The sequence below is a fragment of the Equus asinus genome, chromosome 5 (assembly GCF_041296235.1).
Source record: "Equus asinus isolate D_3611 breed Donkey chromosome 5, EquAss-T2T_v2, whole genome shotgun sequence".
NCBI classification, from domain to species: domain Eukaryota; kingdom Metazoa; phylum Chordata; class Mammalia; order Perissodactyla; family Equidae; genus Equus; species Equus asinus.
The window spans coordinates 73,903,283-73,921,013 of NC_091794.1; the positions used below are offsets into that span (position 1 = coordinate 73,903,283).

Below are 17,731 nucleotides of genomic sequence, written 5' to 3' on the forward strand. Positions count from 1 at the left end.
TCTGTTTTCCTCATTTCAAAAATGGGAACAATGTCACCTGCCTTAAAAGATGGTAAAAAGGATCTGGTGACATGATGTATGTAAAGCACCTGAATAGTGGTGGCAACATATCCACAACCATTGACATTTATTAAAGTCACTCTGACGCCAATCACCTGATGTGACGTCTCTGACTGACTCCTCACGAGAAGGCAATGAAGCACATTCTAATATCCTCTACATTTGAGAGATGAGGAAATCAAGGCTTAATAGACATCATCTGATAGCTAGTAGCTTCCATTATTATAACTATTTGGCTGCTCAGAGAATTTTTGGGGGATAAGCATTTTTATATAATATACATGTAGTAAAGTGTACAGATCTTAAGGGTACAACTCAAGGAATGTTTACAAAGTGAACACAACTCACACTTGAGTAACAACCTTTCAGACCATGATATAGAACATGACTAGCCCCCCAGAAGTCTGTCTCATGTCCCCACCTTCTCACACCACACCAAAGGTAACTTCTTCTGACTTCTGATCCATAGATTTATCTGTTTTTCAATTTATGTACATGGAATCACACAATACACACTATTTTATGTCTTTTCACACATTATGTCTGGGTATCATCCATGTTGTTAGATGTGGTGGTAGGTGGTTGTTCTCCACTGCTGTGGAAAATTCCATTGTTTGAAAATATCACATGTTATTTCTCTCTTCTACTGTGGATGAACATGTGGGTTGTTTCTAGTGTTTAACTATTATAGATAATGCTGCTCTGAGCATTACGTACATGTCTTCTGGTGTACATACACACATATTTCTATTGGGAATGTTCCTGAGAGTCTATTTGTGGGTCATAGGGTATACGTATGGTCAGCTTTGGGAGAGACCGTCAATGGTTTTTCTAACTGGCTGTTATCAATCTGCACTCCCACCAGCAGAGAACGAAAGTTTCTGTTGCGGCACATCCTCATCAACATTCAGAGACTGACTTTGTTTTTCGCTTATTTTCTCATCTAAAGCAGAGTAGTACAGTAAAAATGGAAGGAGTTTTTTTAATCAAGGCTGACTTAGAATTCTAATTCTACCACTTATTAGCTGCGTGATCTCAGGCAGGTTACTTTAAGACTCAGTCTCAGTTTCCTCTTTGTAAACTGGAATAAAGCCTATCACGCAGGGTTATCTTTAGAATGAGAGAGCATACATATTTGTTATATATATTACTATATGTTAATATATTTATTAAATGCCCAGAACATAAAATGCCTAAGGGCGTCATACCTATTATTTCTCCTCACACCCTACATAGGTGTTACTCTAATTGTTTCCTCTGATGATCACAAATGAGAAATGAAACCAAAAAAAAAAGTCTCAAGAGAAGTCACATAAATAAGGCAGATGGAGGAAGGTGGGGAGCTTCTAAGATTCTTTACCGTCATGTAAGTAACTTAAGTGGCTCCACTTATCACATCACCAGAACTTTCTTCTTGGCTTCAGGTCAACAGCGGGATTCTGGAAGGCTGGTCCAGACAGCAAGGAGAAAGCAAAGAGCTTCTGAGAAAAATCTTAAGCAAGCTCTCCTCAGCACTGACAGAAATTGCACCCAGCAAAGTGTATTCAGCTGCTCTGCCCTGAGGCAAGGGTCCAGGAAAAAGGAGGGAGATGTGCCCAGGGGAGGGGGGTCATGCTAATAGCGATGATGCTGCAGAGCATCATCACAGCTCCAGGCTGGGAGGCAGGTTTCTGCTCTGCCGAGCCATCGGCCTCCGGGGTCTGTGCAGTGCCTCCTTGCCGTGTCGTCTCACTGCCTCACTGAGTCAGGTGTCCAGGCAACAAACACAAGGAGCACTGCCAACTCAATAAGGAACTTGAAAACTAGAATTTATCCAATTCAGGAGGCTCAGCTAGCAGAACCACAGAGCTGCCCAACTACTACATTTTGATTTAATAGCAAAAAAGCCAGTCCCACAATCTATAGAACACCTTCCCTGCTCTCCACCTTTCTCAGGTGACCCTTCTCACAGCTTCCCCACAAACACCTAGAAAACATCCAGCACTGAGGCAGCTTTTTGGGTGTTAATGATGGAGTACGAAGAAAAACATAAGTCATACCTAAGCATGCTGAAATTCTGTGGGAACAAGACTGTTAAAGGTCACCTGATAGCCAGGTTCATCTTTTGTTTCAGATACACATGAAAGCCAGGCCTTGTCCACACGAACATCTCACAGGTCTCCCTGCTCCAGAAAGGCTTAGGAAGTATCAAGCCTGCAGCAAAGTAAGTTCAGTTCCCTAATCAGCTTTCTGGATCTCCTTACATCCTATGTGGATTTCCTAATTTATGTTGACTCCTGGAGTTGAGCCCTACCTGCAGACCAGACAACCCTAATTGGGTCCAAACCTTCAAAAAGGAGCCACGAGATGTAATGTTCAGTCCTGAGCTGCTTCAACTGACTAACCCTATAAATTAGGTCAAGTCATTTTCGTCTGATGGAGACAGAGCTCTCTTTGCTCTGTGCACACACTACACAGTTATCCTTTTGCGTATTCAGAAAGAAATGATGAAGAAACACACATGCACACACATACAACTTTCTCAATAAAAATGTACAGTCTGAAAGCTGAGAAACACTTGCAAATGTGCTAATATACATCACGTAATAAGACCCCTCACTGGTCTTAATGATGCATCCCAGGATGCCAGACAGGCTTAAAAAAAGAATCAGAAACGTAAAATGTCAGAATCATATGACACACAAGTGAACCAAGAGGATTTTAAAACATGACTTGGAAAATAAGACAGGTTGCCAAGATATAGATACTGAACCCAAGAACATGAAACTACAGCATTTTAAGGTTACATGATAGATCTTAACAAGAGGACATCTTTAATCTCTACTTGGGAATCAGACCAGAGGTAAACGTGTGTTGGTGAGAAGCATATCCTCCAATGAGGGCAGAGACCCGCTCGGCAAAATCAGAACACTTGCTTCCCCAGGCTAAGGCTTTAATATTCTAACAGCACAATTTTCATTGCAAATAAATATATCAGTTACTCAAGTTTGCATATGTACTTTAATGAAACATTGTGTGTGGGTCTCACAGCCAGCTTTGCAGCTGACCAGGTTCCAAACCCCTGACTTGCCCTCCTTTCCTCTTCCAAACGGCAATGAGGAACAGGGTTACAGCCTGCAACCAGGATAGAGCATTGAGGAGGTTCAGTTGACTTCAAACTCTAATGGTTGTACAAAGCACTGCATTAAATCTTTTATGTTCCTGTGATATATTTTAAGAAACATTATACAGGCAGAAAATTTCAGGGATAAACTATTAAAGCAGAGCACAATAATGTAGGCACTCAAATCCTGTCATTGTAAATGTCGATGGTTTGAATGACTAATTACTCACACTCAACGCATTAACCTCCCCCCTCCCACTACTCTTTTCTGCAAAATATACAACAAAAGCAAGAGGAAAGGCCTCAGACACGCAGCTGCTGGATCATCACTCAGGGTCGTTTATTTCTGTGGAGGGGAGGTAAGAAGCGGAGGCTGGGTCAGCCTCTTTCTCAGGGTGCTCCTGAAGAAAAGAGCCAATCCTCTCTGCCCTTCGTGGCATCTCCCTAGTCACAATCCTGAGTCCTTCCCACTGGTCTAACTACCTGTTCAATCACATGTCTCACTCTCATCCACCCAAGGTATCTGTAACACTACTTCCTAGATATGCCAGGTTATACTCACATAGAAAAGGGTTTGTTTCCATCATGGCTAGATCTCTAGGTATGTTAGACAAACAGAGATGGAGCCCTGGCATGCCAGACACTGTGCTAGGCCCTGGGGATACAGAGATAATAAAGACAAAGAGCTGGCCTTCACTGGCCCACAGTGTGGATGCATGACAGATATGAGAGAACATTAGGGACCACAGAGCCCAACCCCATAATTTCAATGATGCGGAAACTGAGGACCAGAAAAGGGGAAATGACTTGCCCAAGGTCACACTGCTGGTTAGAGACAGAGATGGGACTTGAGCCCAGGTGTACAGATTACCTCACTTGAGTACTCTTGTGACAATGCGGATGTGGCCATTTGAGAGAGGGTTTACTTCTCCTTCTGTTCAGGGAGGGAGTGAGGGGTGGCCATATCACAGAAATGTACTTGAATAGAGGTGTGGAGATGTGTCTACCTCCATACTTTTCTGAGTATAGCACTGTACAGTTCACAAAAAATGGGACCTGAACTCTGAGCTCTGTGGCACAGAAACCACATCTGTTTTGTTTATTATAGTATCTCTTACATGTGGAACAGGGCCTGACAACTGGTGGGTTCTAGATAAAGGACTACGGAATGAATGAATGTCCTTGCATGTCTAATAGTGTTCACTATATCCCTCAAACAACCCTGCGAAGTACAAGCCAACAAGGTATTAATGTCATCCCCATTTTATGTATAACAAAAGAGGACAGAACACTTATTGAGTACCTATTATATGCAAGGCGTACATTTACATATTATTTTGAATGCAGATTTAAGATGCACTCATTCATGTAGGAGGGCTGAATCTTTGGCTGATATGGACCCACCTAGAGAATCTGTTAAATGCCTTTGCTCTTTCTCCCTAGAAAAATGTACACACACAACATTTTACATAAACTAAAGCCAATCTTTCGTCTCCAGATTGAAATCCTCCAATTGATTCTGAGAGTAGCAATATAATCAGAGGGCAAAAACTTCCCTTCCTTCCCAAATCACTCTTTTCATATAATTTCTTGCTCTCAGAATTCATTCATTCATTAACCAAACAAATATTTATTGCTGAAGGGTTCACATGTCAGAGGAGAGAGCATACACATCCCGTGGTCAGAAAGTCCTTTAAGTGTATTAAGCAAGACTATTCTAAAAACATACTTAAGGCCTCCTTTAATATTTCTTCCATCAGTTTATGCATTCCTAACAGCTCCCTCTGTCTCCCACTCTTCACAGGCTTTCTTTCCTTTGCTCATGTTTGGGAGAAGTCAGGCTAGAGTTATAGCGCTGGTCCTCCTCACAACTGAGGACAGGCATTGTCCTGGGCCCCAGAGAGTCACATCAGAGGTCCTACCAAAGCCCCCTCACTAATCCGGTCAGCCACACCACACCATGATGTGGCCTCAGCTCCAATATTTTCCATAAAAATGGCAGCCTGACAATCAAGTGTATGGTCTTGCATCTACATATCTAAACCTGGTTTACACTTTCAGGATTTACTTTATGACGCAAATAAAAGGTTACAACTTTACATTACAGGAACCTGCGCTAATGCAGAACTCACTAGTGTCATTCACCATCCAAGAGCCCAGGGCAGGGCCCTTGTGCTTCCATCACAGGGCAGTCCTCAGCTTCTGTTTTTCAGGCAAAAGGATCAAGAGAAAAGAACCTAAGAAGGTCACAGGAATATGACAGTTCTTTTCCAAATATTCTCCCCTCTACTTTCAGCACTGTTCAAATGTCAGCATTCCTGGAAACTAGAAAGATGCTAAAGGAATGTACTGATTACAAACATTTCTCAGGTGTGTGCATCTGCGACACATAAATGTATTTTATTAAATATTTTAAGGAGTATTTAAAGGTATCTTCTTTTACTATGTTGGAAGGACTTTTGAAAATTTATGTATAAAGGTTAACCCTTATGTAAGAGAACAAGTGCTCCCAGGAGCTTGAAGAATAATGTTTACCAAGGGCAGTCACTGAATCCAACGATTAAAGAAACAGCTTTAAATTATTCATGAGAACAAAAATAAAAGTCCTAATTCTCTTTGTAGGCATTTCCCACTTAACCCTCATGAAATTCTGACACACAGTATGTTAGACTCTGGTGGAGCAGCCCAGACTACCGCATCTCACCTGCCTTTCAAAAGCCTGAAAAACAAATCCCCAAAGTTAGAAAATTACACAGCAGGCTCTGTGCTCCTGAGGACAGATACGATTTTCAGGAATAATTCCTCTCTTCTCTTCTTGCTCCTTGAAAGATCCTAAAAATGTCCTTCCACTCCCTAATTTCATATTTCCTTAAAGGTTCGTCCATCAACTCATAAAATCCATACTCTCCCTTCCTTTTCAAGAGGCTTTAATTTCCTCAAGTCCCTTCAGATTAATATTCTTTTCTAAATGCAATGCTTTCCCGGTTATGATTCAACTGGGAAGGAGATACACATTATTAACGGGGCCCAAGAGGAGGGGCCGTGATTGATGACCCGATCACTCTCGGAAAAGAGAATTGGGGAATATCCACACCCACTACCTCCCCCGCACCACAACCAAATTACAGGTGAGGACTCACAGAGGCCCGTGCACCAGGGGAAGCTGGCTGAAGACTACACTCATGTCCCCCAAAACCATTTGTACCAAGTTTCTGTAGATTCTGCTGTTAGAGAACTAGAAAACTCCAGAAAAAAAATCTTTTATTCCAACTGGGGGAAAACATGCTGACAGTTTAATAATACCTTTGGGCAGATGCACAAATAACCTGAAAGACCTATTTACTCTAGGAAGTTATGTGGTGATAAATTCTCGGCATATCCTTAAAACAAGTGTATTCAATTCAATACAAGTTATTGAATGCTATTATAGACCAAGGCATTGTTCTAGGAATTGGGGAAACAAAAATAATTTGGTCCCTGCCCTTAGAGGATTCAAGTTGGGAGGATGGAAGAGGAGGACAGGTAAACAAATAACTAATTAAAATCACTTGTATGCACCCCTTTTCTTTTAAGCAATTCCCTCCAGAGTTTCTCTGATGACTCCCCCTCCTCACCAAAAGCACATAAATGAAATACACACAGACTAGTCTGACGGCGTTCTGATATGGAACTGACAGTCCACGGCGTTCTGATACGGAAGTGACAGTCCTGTTTCCAGTCTAAATGCTTTTACGTCCTAAACAAATGTCTGTCTGTAACACTGAGGTAAGCTTGCAGCACACCTCCTTTGAAACAGCGCCTTCTTCACTGGAGACGACCACCAGGCATGCCAAAAGTACGCTCGGGGTGGGAGCAGGGCTTTTAAAGAATCAGCAGCCACCAGAGAGAACAAGAAGCATTAATACTTAAAATAGCAGGCCCAGCCTGGATATGAAAAGCATAATCAAAATTTAATTTCTCTTAGGCATTATTCTCAAATTCACAGAAATCCAAGTTTATAATCTTCTTCCCCAGATACATCACACACATTTCTCCTCCTAAATAAATACTGGCCTTCTTTATATCTTACAGTGTTTCTTCAGGGCTTCACTTTGGGCCTACGATGATTTCCTGGCGTGCCCATCCCGGGGCAGTCCTGGTAAAACCCCTGGGTGTTTGGTTTTAACAGACTTTTACAGCAAACTCTCCAGAGCTGAGGGATGGTTTTATCATCTAGTTCATTATAAAGACGAGGAAACCTTTCCTTCACCACCATCCCCTCAATTCAGTCCTCTTTTCCAAAATGGCCAATTAAATACAATCTCAAACTTTCAATAAGCTTTCTTTGTTAAAGGCATATTTGAAAATGACAAGATTTTATTTTAATATAAATACAATTTTGTGGGCAGGCTCTCAGGCTTCCTGTAAAATATTAACTCCAATAAAAAAATCAGTTGGAAAACAATTCCTTTCCCATCCTACCCCCTAAGCCCAACTCTGAATGTTTAATGTGGGCAAAATAACCAAAACGCCTAATAATAAGCTACAGATACCTGTTGGGATGGGAACCAGTTGTGATGGTAAATACATTATTTTCATCTTCCATACAAAGAACATTAATGAATCATTTGTAAAACTGCCCACACTTATTAAGTCAGATTTATCTTCTGATTAAATGCATAAACAACAGCCAATGGCACAGTTCATGTAAACATAAATATTGTATACTTATAAAATGCCTGGCTAGTGGTTCAAAGTGTGAGCAAACTCACTGAGATTCAGCTGTAAAAAAGTGTGTTATTCTGTATCTGTATCATGGATATAGCATCGGGTCACATCTGTGAATTTAAGTTTTATGCACACTCTGATTAAATTCTTCAGAAATCTACATAAAAGTATTTTTTATTTTGAAAATTAACACTTGTTTTCTTAACACAGCTGGGGTGGAAAGAGGGAAGAGAGTGAAAGGGAGCAGACGGAGTTAGTATCTAGAAAAATCTGCACAGAGCAACCTTCTCTTTGTTCGAGGAATTGCATCAGGCCAATGGCTTTTCCAATTGTGCAATTCAAAGGAGAGAGATTATTTGGGGTTATTCGGAAGCTAAAGATACTGAGTAAACAAAATGGTTCTTAGAACCTCAAAGTATATATAAGCGGCCATGGTAAATTAGACCCATGGACAATTCACACAGAACAATTCACACATGAACAATCTACATGTTCATTAGCGAAAAGATCCTGAACATCATTCTGATAGTGTAGTTCCAAACTTGAAAATTACTTTATCACATTCAAAATTTTATTTTTAGTTTCCTCCTTCACTCACTTCCTTCCTTTTTTTTTTTAAATAAGGAAGAAACATTAGAAAAAAACGACCTCATGGCCTGATAAGAGGACTTTATCCTTCAAACTATGACTACCATTCCTCCTGGACACCCTCTGAGAAGGCAGATGGGCGCAAGTAAAATTGAACTCTCCCCAGTCAGTGCTGGTGAGAAGGCAGGCCTGGGCTGGGAGAAGTGTGTCTTTGAATTATTTGTGGACAAGATGTTTACAGAGAACATAGAGATTCAAGGTTTGCAACTGTCAAGCTTTAAGGTGCCATGAAATAGTCTCGCTCATCACTGTTGGTGGAAATAGAAATTGACACAACCTTTCTAAACTTATGTTCATATTCTTGGACCCAATGATCCATTCTGAAGCTCAGAAAAGAAGCCAAAATACTGTAGAGCGAAAGTATGCACAGTAGGGTATATTAAGAAAAGTATATCTAGATGAGTGAAAAAATAGAAACAACCTATGGGCCCAACAAGGGGATAGTTTTATGATACAGTATTCTGCAACTGTTAAAATTATGTTTATAATGGGTGTTTATAACATGAGAAAATGTGTATGATCAATGTAGAAAAAAGTGAAATAAAAAATTGATTATCTCAATTATATAAACATGCAGAGAGTAGGAGGGACAAATAAAAATGCTAACAATAACGGTAGAATTATAGTGATTGTTACACTTGTCTCTATCTTTATTTTCCAAGGTTTTTGTTTCACAATGAAAATACACCAGTTTTATAACCTGAAAGGAAGTTTTTTAAAAAAGAAAGAAAATGTCAAATCCGTCAAACCAGTTTGGAGCCACTGTATTAAAAATGATTCCATTTCCTTCCCAGAGCCGTCCTGCAGGATCTCTCCTTGGCCAGACTCTGTTTGTTCTACATTAGAGGACACACGGGAGCCCAAAGGAATAAAAATCGCATTTCTTGAAACAGTCTCTGATTCGGTCTCCCCTTCACCTAAATCACTGTGTATTAGCAAGGTTACAGACTAAGTGTGCCTCACTGCCTGGCAGCAACCTTCACGAGGACAGCAAGGAGAGAAGATGATTTATAAGAAAACCATTCCCTGGATCAGAGAGTGAAAGCTACTGATCCATTCTAAAAGCTCCTGCTGACAAACTCCGATATTATGAACATTCTGCACTTGGACAAAAGCTCCCACTTTTCTTAATTGCATGGTTTGAGCAGGAGCCTGCTTTCAGGATCTGCCTAATCACACAACAGCCATTTATTTTCCCAACTGCAGCTGCCAAAATTTCCCTGATCTCTGTGCTGTGCTCCATCTTCAAGGACATCTTGTGAATGTATGACACTGTCAAGTAGCATTCCACGCCAGGCTTTTTAAGGTTCTCTCTCTCTTTCCCGCATATGGAGATCCTCCTAATACATATTTATTAAAAATCTCATGAACAAGAAACAAAGTGGAGAGGCAAAAAAAAAAAAAAAAAAATCACAAATACCAAGTATCAGAATATTTCTGTATGCTTTGAGGCAAATACTTTATTACGACAATGAACCACTAATATTCTCTGCCCTCTGTGTGTGTGATGGGTTTGCTTTTGTTTCATGGACTCTGCGTCTTGTAATTCATCGGGTCTCCTCACTGTAATATTACTCAGAAAATGAGAGCCCAATCTGTAGCCCTCTCTGTATAAACAAAGAGCATAGGACCTCACTGCAAACTTTTGATTTTTTTAAACACAAATTTTGGACCTGAATTTACCTGATTTTTTTCTTATTTTTCCTTCATCTCAATTTGCTCATTGTTCTATTTTTAAAAATATCCTACTATATGAATTTTTGTGATTTGCCTCATAACAACAGAGAGTTTTGGATTAGAATAGAGAATAAATAAGTTGATATTTCTGTCTTCACAAATAAGCTTGTCTTTTTCAAAATACGTTTTTGAAAATCTCACCAACGCATACTAATTGGGCAAGAGCCAAATTAGCATTTTAAAAATTCAGAAATAGTAAGACTTTTTAAATCACACTATAAAATTTCAAAATTATTGGCTTTATACCAAAACTCAAGCTGCATAATATATAATTCTCAGGACTAATTTAATACATCCCTAAGAATAATTTGGATATGATACATGCATATACACCATGGGTGACCCTGCTAGTATTTGAAATACTGGTGGCTTAGCTTTCAGCATCACAGCCACCACAGTATGACAACTGACAGATCGTGGTGTGGTTCCCTGACCTGGAAACGAACCCAGGCCGTGGCAGTGAATCTTAACCACTAGACCACCAGGGCTGGCTGTATATACATTAAGGGATGGAAGAGTTTACCTCTTAGAGCAGGGTAATCATGTCCTTTGAAATCACAGATACAAAGTAAATTTGCTTGGCAAACTCTTCCAACTCTCGATACAGTCTTTTTATTCCAGAAATTTACCTTTTAAAAAAGTGAAAGGCTAACAAATATTCAGAACCAGCTGTTGTCAAGTTAGTGCAATCTAAAATTTCTTTAGTTACAGGCATATTTTAAAGCAAGTTATAAGTCACAATTTAATAATGATAATATAATGCTTCATTTGAACAGCTCTTTCTCACAAGTGAAATTAGCTCTTCAAAGAAGAAAAGTAGTATAAAGGAACAAAAGCCAAGCTAACTTCCTTAACAGTAATGAGTTCCGTCAGTGGTCCAGAAACCATTACGTTAAATGCCAGGGATGCGAAGGAGAGAAAAGGGGTTCCTGCCTTCAAGGAAGTTAATAAATAAGTAAATAAGTAATTACATATAATGTCATAAATGCGGTAATGGAGAAGTTTATACAAAGTACCTAGCAAAATCCCTGCCCAGAACATGGGAAAGGCTCAATAAATGGCGATTCTGTGATAATGCTGATTAAAAACCTTTGGGTAACACATAAAAATGTTTAGGCAAGCAATTACCATTAACTCCTTCCAATACTACCAACAGTTAGCACAGAATAAATGATGAGAGGTGTCTTCTTGTACATTACTTCACTTAATTCTCCCACAATTTGGGGGGTAATTTTTGTCATTCCTCCCATTTACAGTTGAGGAAACTGAGGCTTGAAGAAGTGAAGTCACTCTACATATGTTGGTGAAATGACGCCTCAGGCAGAGTCCAGTGTCACTCGGCAAGAACTATAACTTGAACTCAAGTCTGAGACCAAATTCTAGGCCCTTTCCTAAACCTCCAAGTCATGAAAGAATTCCTGTCACCATAAAATGCAACCCAGGAGAGTCTTAGGGAAAGTAAATGATCTAATCCAATTAAAACCATTCTTGGCTGTGTACCTGGTATTAGTCAGTAAATACTGCCGAATAAATGGATGTTACAAGATGGATCTTAATTCAAAATTCTACATGGTGTAATGGAAAGAGCACAGGGTTGGTGTTGATTTGATCTGGGTTTGAAAATCACTCCTGCCTTGACCTTGGTTTAGATATTTAAGGTTGTCTGAGGTGCAATTTAAATTTACTCATCTGAAAAATGCAGACAATTCTTCTATCTGCCTTGCAGGGCTGCTGTGAAGATTAAAAATAACAAATTTAAGGCATCTGGCTCAGCGCTCAGCACACAGTAAGCACTCAATACATGTTCATTCCCCTTGTCCAAAATGTAGAATTCTAAAAACATGTGCCAATTAAAATGTGTTGCAGGTGGCAAAGTTGACTAATCTAAAAGCTGGTAAGATTTATCCTTGGAATTTAATTTCTGAAATAGAAAAGAATATTTAAAAATGTTACTACTCATCACCTATGTCAACAGCTATTTCCTTCATCTTCAAAATGCTTCACACACGTTAACTAATACGTTCTCACAATAATATCAGTCAGGAAAAACACAAAGCAAAGGGGGAGGGATTGAGTGAACTTTAAAAAATGAGTAACGAAAGCACCATCTTTAACACTTACAAACACAATTTCTGGAACACTTTGCCATTTTAAGAAACCCTCTGTGAATGGGTTAAAGTCAGATACTTCAAATGTAATAAGCGCAGTCATTAGGGTTTCTGATTTCATGAAAGGAAAACCTTCTCATTTTCATGGGAAATTTCAGGAAATGGGCACAGTGCTCTGTAGACTGAGGGCAGAGGGCATTTCTGGCTTTCCACGTGGACCTGCTCAGGGTGAAAGAGCAGGCGTTGCTCTCGGTCCACTCTCCACTTGGACCGCTCTTTCTTCCTGTTGACCCCAAGGAGCAGCTACACTGACCAAATGCAGGATTTTCCAGGGCACCGTCAGAAAGGTGTGGAGGGAAGTGCAGAGATAACACAGCAAGTGTTATCTCCACGCAGAAATGGGACAAACCCTTAAAAAGCCACTGCAAAGAATTCATTAAATCACATGGTAGTCTCAGGGGATTTTGTCAGCACATTCACACCCAACACCCCGTTTAATCTTCACGAAGACCCTGAGAGATGGGTGGGATTCGGAGCCCCCTCCTCCATCACTTGCATTTTACAGGGGAGCAACCTAAGAGTTCAGGAGGAAACGGGGCAGAGTGACTAGCCTGTTCACAAAGTACAGAGTTGGGATCTGAACTGACATCCTCCCATCACTGACTCCCATCTTCCTCCTTTACCCACCCAAACCTCCGTAAGCCCAGGAAAGCACAATTAGGCAATATCCTTCTGCAGCGAGAAATGGCAAACCTGAACATGCTGTGTTCTCTCCATGCCACACTCTGCACAATCACTCCTGTTGGCCTGGAAAGCCCTACTCTCTCATCCTAAGGCCTAATACGCTTTCCCCAACCCACATCGCAGCTCCCACCTCTATTGTACACACTTCCACCATAGACATTAACCACACAGCGTGGAGACTCTCCATCTTCCTGTCTCCATCGCTGGACCATGAGCTCCTTGAGGACGGGGACTGTTTGATTCATTTGTCATCTCAGGCACCAGCGCAGAGCTCCAGGTTTTGTTGGCAGCATAAATGAATGACTGATGACTCTCTAGGGCCTCACGTGCTCTCCATAGCTAAATCTGCTTTCTTGCTCAATGTTCTCCACCACCCTGCTCTCATTATAAACCTCTCCTGTATCTCTCCTCTTCAAAATCAATTTAAAAATAGAAGCACTTTCATCTTTCAATGCTATATTGCTGTTATCATCTCCCTCAACTTCTCCCAAACTGTCCCCAAAGACTGTACTTTTAAGGCCAGGGGCCTTCCATTTTCTGGGTAAGGCCATCTTTATAGCCTCTGTTTCTGCACTCCCACGTTCCTTCCACCTTTGATCTCCTCTTTTTCAGGCCTAAACTCATATTCCATTTTCACTTTGGGTCTGAATCTGGCTAAAGTCTGGAGGTTAAAAGCCTCACAGAATTTCCACCTGCGAGAGTTTCTCCAAGTCACACAAGCCAAAGCCAAAGCCAATGAGGACTCTTAAGAGTTTGCTGCAGCAGCTCTCCCGCCTAGATATGCCTGGTATGTTATTTTTTTTTTTTTAACAAATGAGTGAATAAATTATTATGTAATTACTTCTACATCCATTCAATTCAAATCATTTCAAAAGCTTATTAAATATCTTTTGTATAGTATAATGGTTAGGAACACAGGCACTTTTGCCTGACTGCCTAGGTTCAAATCCCTGTTCAGCTGTGTGACCTTGGGCATGTTACTTAACCGTTCTATGTCTCAGCTTTCTCAGTGTTGATAAGGATTCATAGGAGTGTGGCAAAGATTAAATGTATGATTATTGTTAGATAACTGAGTTCCGCGGCATTTGATCCCTGCCTTCTAGGAATTCAGTGCTGGGGGCTTAGTAGACAGATCTGTAAACAAAGTTCCAAAATGCAATAAGGCAAGTGCCATAATCTGAACGCCTCCTGCAGCATGTCCCTTCCACATCTTTGCCTATGTGTTCCCCCTTCTCCCACTGAAATGTTTCTTTCATGACCATCTAAATAACTCTGCCATTTTGCAAAACTCAGTTGGAGCCCACTTCCCTGACCCGGGCACCTCCTCTCGCTCCTCTGTGTGGCACTCACCACTCTGCATCCAATCACCTTTTATCTGCCTGTCTCCCCACTGACTGGGAGCTCCCTGAGTAGGACCTGAATTTTCGCTGACTTCTTGCATGCAATACACAGGAAGAATTCAACCAAAGCCTGCTGAATGAATCAGTGATGAGAGGCAGGTGCAGCGTGCTAGGAGAGTTCAGAGGGAGGGAACATGGGGACACTGGAGGAGACTTCCTTCTTCCCAACCTGCCAGGCTCCACAGTGTGCTGAGAAAACCGTAAGAGGGATGTGTGGTTCTACATGTTCAAGTCCTTTTCTTCAGCCCTTTCTTCACACTTCCTGCTCTGTTTATTTTAGATAAGTGTAGGCATCAAGATCAAAACAAATGTGAACTAGAGGCTAAAGGGGTCAAATAAATTCTTGGAGAACCACAACACTAACATGCCACTAACCACAAGAGGAAGAAAATATTTAGGGCTTCATCCAGTGCTCTGCACAAAGGTGTGCTGCCGAATGCTTGCACAACTATTCTTCTACTTTTTTTTTTCTCCTGCTTTATCTCCCAACGCCCCCCGCCCTCCACACGCACACAGTTGTATATCTTAGTTGCCAGTCCTTCTAGTTGTGGGGCTTCTACTCTTAAAAGCGTTTGATGGAGTGGGTATGTTTTCCTTGTTTTTTTTTTTTTTAAAGTAATTTTAAGTTTACACATTGTTAATGAAAATAAAGGAGCTTTGGGATGTGAATCTGTATCTTTCTTTCTTTTTTTATCTTAGGATTTTAATAGAATTTTATTTAATAGTATACACAAATGAAGAGAAGAGAGAAAAATACATAAAGGTTTATATCTATATTTTAAAACTATGTTTTCCAGTTGTTCACACTGGAGCATCAAGTAGGTTTATTTAAAATTCCAGTTAGCAGAGGAGCCCTTGCCTGAACACTTTTTTTTTGGTGAGGAAGATTGTCCCTAAGCTAACATCTGTGCCAATCTTCCTCTATTTTGTATGTGGGATGTGGCCACGGCATGGCTTGATGAGTGGTGTGTAGATCCGTGCCCAGGATCCGAACCTGCAAACCCCAGGCTGCCGAAGTGGAGCATGTGAACCTAACCAGTACACCACCAGGCTGGCCCTTGCCTGAACACCTTTGACCTATGAAAATACACATTCAAAAGTAAGTACTCTAACTCAAAAGTAGAAAGTAGCAGACTTGAGAACTGAACTCAGGATTTCAGACTCCAAAGCCCTCTTACCAAGCACCTTTATTCACAGAGCCTCGGGCCTCTAAGAGCCTGGGACTCCAAGAGGATGGAGCCCACCCACACAGCTTTGTGACACAGACTGGCTGTTCTACTCTCTAATGTACGGATTTGGAGCAAATCAAATCTTATCTTCCTCTGGCATCCACAATCCTTTCTGGGATGATATATCCTCAGTTTTGAGATTATCTGCTCTCCTTTTTGAAGGTTATGTAATGGGAAGTAGCTCATATATTTTAGTCTAAATCTTCTCTTCCTATTAGCCTTGCATTAAATGACCAATATTTAAAATGCACGCCCTAGGGGGACTGAACTATTTTTTAAAATTCTTCTTTATTAAATGCCTATTGTGTACCAGGCCCTGAACCAGGCTCTTCAAATATGCTAACAATTAATCCTCTATACAAGCCTACAAAGAAGGTATTTTTGGCTCCATTTTACAGACAATGAAACTGAGGCTCAGATAAGTTAGTGACTTTACCAAGGTCCCACCACAGGTAAGTGGGGAATGAAAAACCCTTGATTTCTCTGACTCCAAAGTCCATGCTCTTAACCAACAGAATACTCTTATAGAAATGAAGAATCTGATGATAATGCCAATGGCTACTACACTTTCTAGGTCCAGGTTCCCACAAAGAGCTAGCGGGAGATCTTATAACATTCCTTGACCAAACATCCCTCTGACCCTGTCCTTAACTGAATGACTGGTCAAACCTTCCTTCTGACTTTCTTGAGACATTTATCCCATTTCTCAGCCTCACCTAAGGGAAGCAGAGTGGGGCGTCTCCCTCATAGACTGAGGACCCCTGGCCTATTTATCAGTTCTCTATGTTGGGTTTTCCTGAGGCCCAGACCCTTCAACCCAATCATTTAATTTCCTGCTACTCCAGGGATGACCACCCCACATGGAGTACAGCTTGGGCAAGCCTGTCACCCCAAGGTCAGCCGCTGGACTTATGAAGCCCAGCCTTTCAGAAAAGGGCACTGACTGCCCCAGCTCATCAAGCAGAAGCAAGACATTGGCTAAACCATCGTGGCTTCATTGTATGTTCACAAACAAGTAGTCATTAGTGCCGCTCTCCAACCCATTATCTCATTCTATTGTTTAAAGAGCATTTCATTATGTGAAATTATACAATACCACACAATATATATCTATTAATACCTACTTTACTTACTTACTCTACTGTCTTCCTTCCCCTTGTAAAATGAAAGCTTCACGAGGGCAGGGACTTGTCTTAGTCACTGCTGTATCTCTAGCACCTAGAACAGTGTCTGGCATACAGCAGGCACTCAACAAATACTTGAAGAATGGGACACAAATTAATATCATATGATAATAATGATGATGATCACTAGCACTTTATATGCCAAGCACTGTTTTAAAGTCCTTAGATATACATTGGTCTACAAAATCCTCACAATAACCCTAGTTCATAGATTAAGAAATTGAGGTATAGGGAGTAAGCAATTTGCCTAATGTCAGAACTGATAAAGTCGGAATTTGAACCCAGGTGTCTCGATCCAAAGTCCCTATTAATAACCACTAGGCTAAATGCCTCTCATTAGACCCTACCTTTTAAGAGGTGAGTAATACAAAATGGGAGACAGAACATGGGCTTTGGAATCAAACAGACTAGGCTTGGAATTCCAAGTCTGACAGTTCCCAGCCATCTGACCTTGTGAAAGTTACACAAGCTGCATGGTGCTTTTTCCTCAAAATGGGAATAAAAATACCTGCTTCCTAGGGGCCAGCCCGGTGGCTTAGAAGTTAAGTTTGTATACTCTACTTTGGTGGCCTGGGGTTCGTTGGTTCAGATCCCAGGCGCGCACCTATGCACTGTTTATCAAGCCATACTATGGCAGGCATCTCACACATAAAATAGAGGAGGATGGGTACAGATGTTAGCTCAGGGCCAATCTTCCTCAGCAACAAGAGGACGATTGGTGGCAGATGTTAGCTAAGGGCTAATCTTCCTCAAAACAAAACAAAACCCCTGCTTCCTAGAGTTGTGAGGTTTAACGAGATAACCTAAATAA

At 40.9% G+C, this 17,731-nt stretch overlaps 1 protein-coding gene across 20 annotated transcripts in view; it reads right to left on the reverse strand.

Moving 5' to 3' along the window:
- The window catches only part of ELAVL4 (ELAV like RNA binding protein 4), a 138,372-nt gene that overhangs the window by 50,138 nt on the left and 70,503 nt on the right, over positions 1 to 17,731 (reverse strand). For 6 of the 20 annotated variants that reach the window (XM_070509973.1, XM_070509967.1, XM_070509975.1 and 3 more), the window contains exon 2: positions 1,421 to 1,507. The exons of the other annotated variants lie outside the window; for them this stretch is intronic. In XM_070509973.1, the coding sequence (XP_070366074.1) occupies positions 1,421 to 1,426 (6 nt within the window). In that variant the 5' untranslated portion in view covers positions 1,427 to 1,507. The remainder of the gene's footprint in view (positions 1 to 1,420; positions 1,508 to 17,731) is intronic. 20 annotated transcript variants of the gene reach the window in all.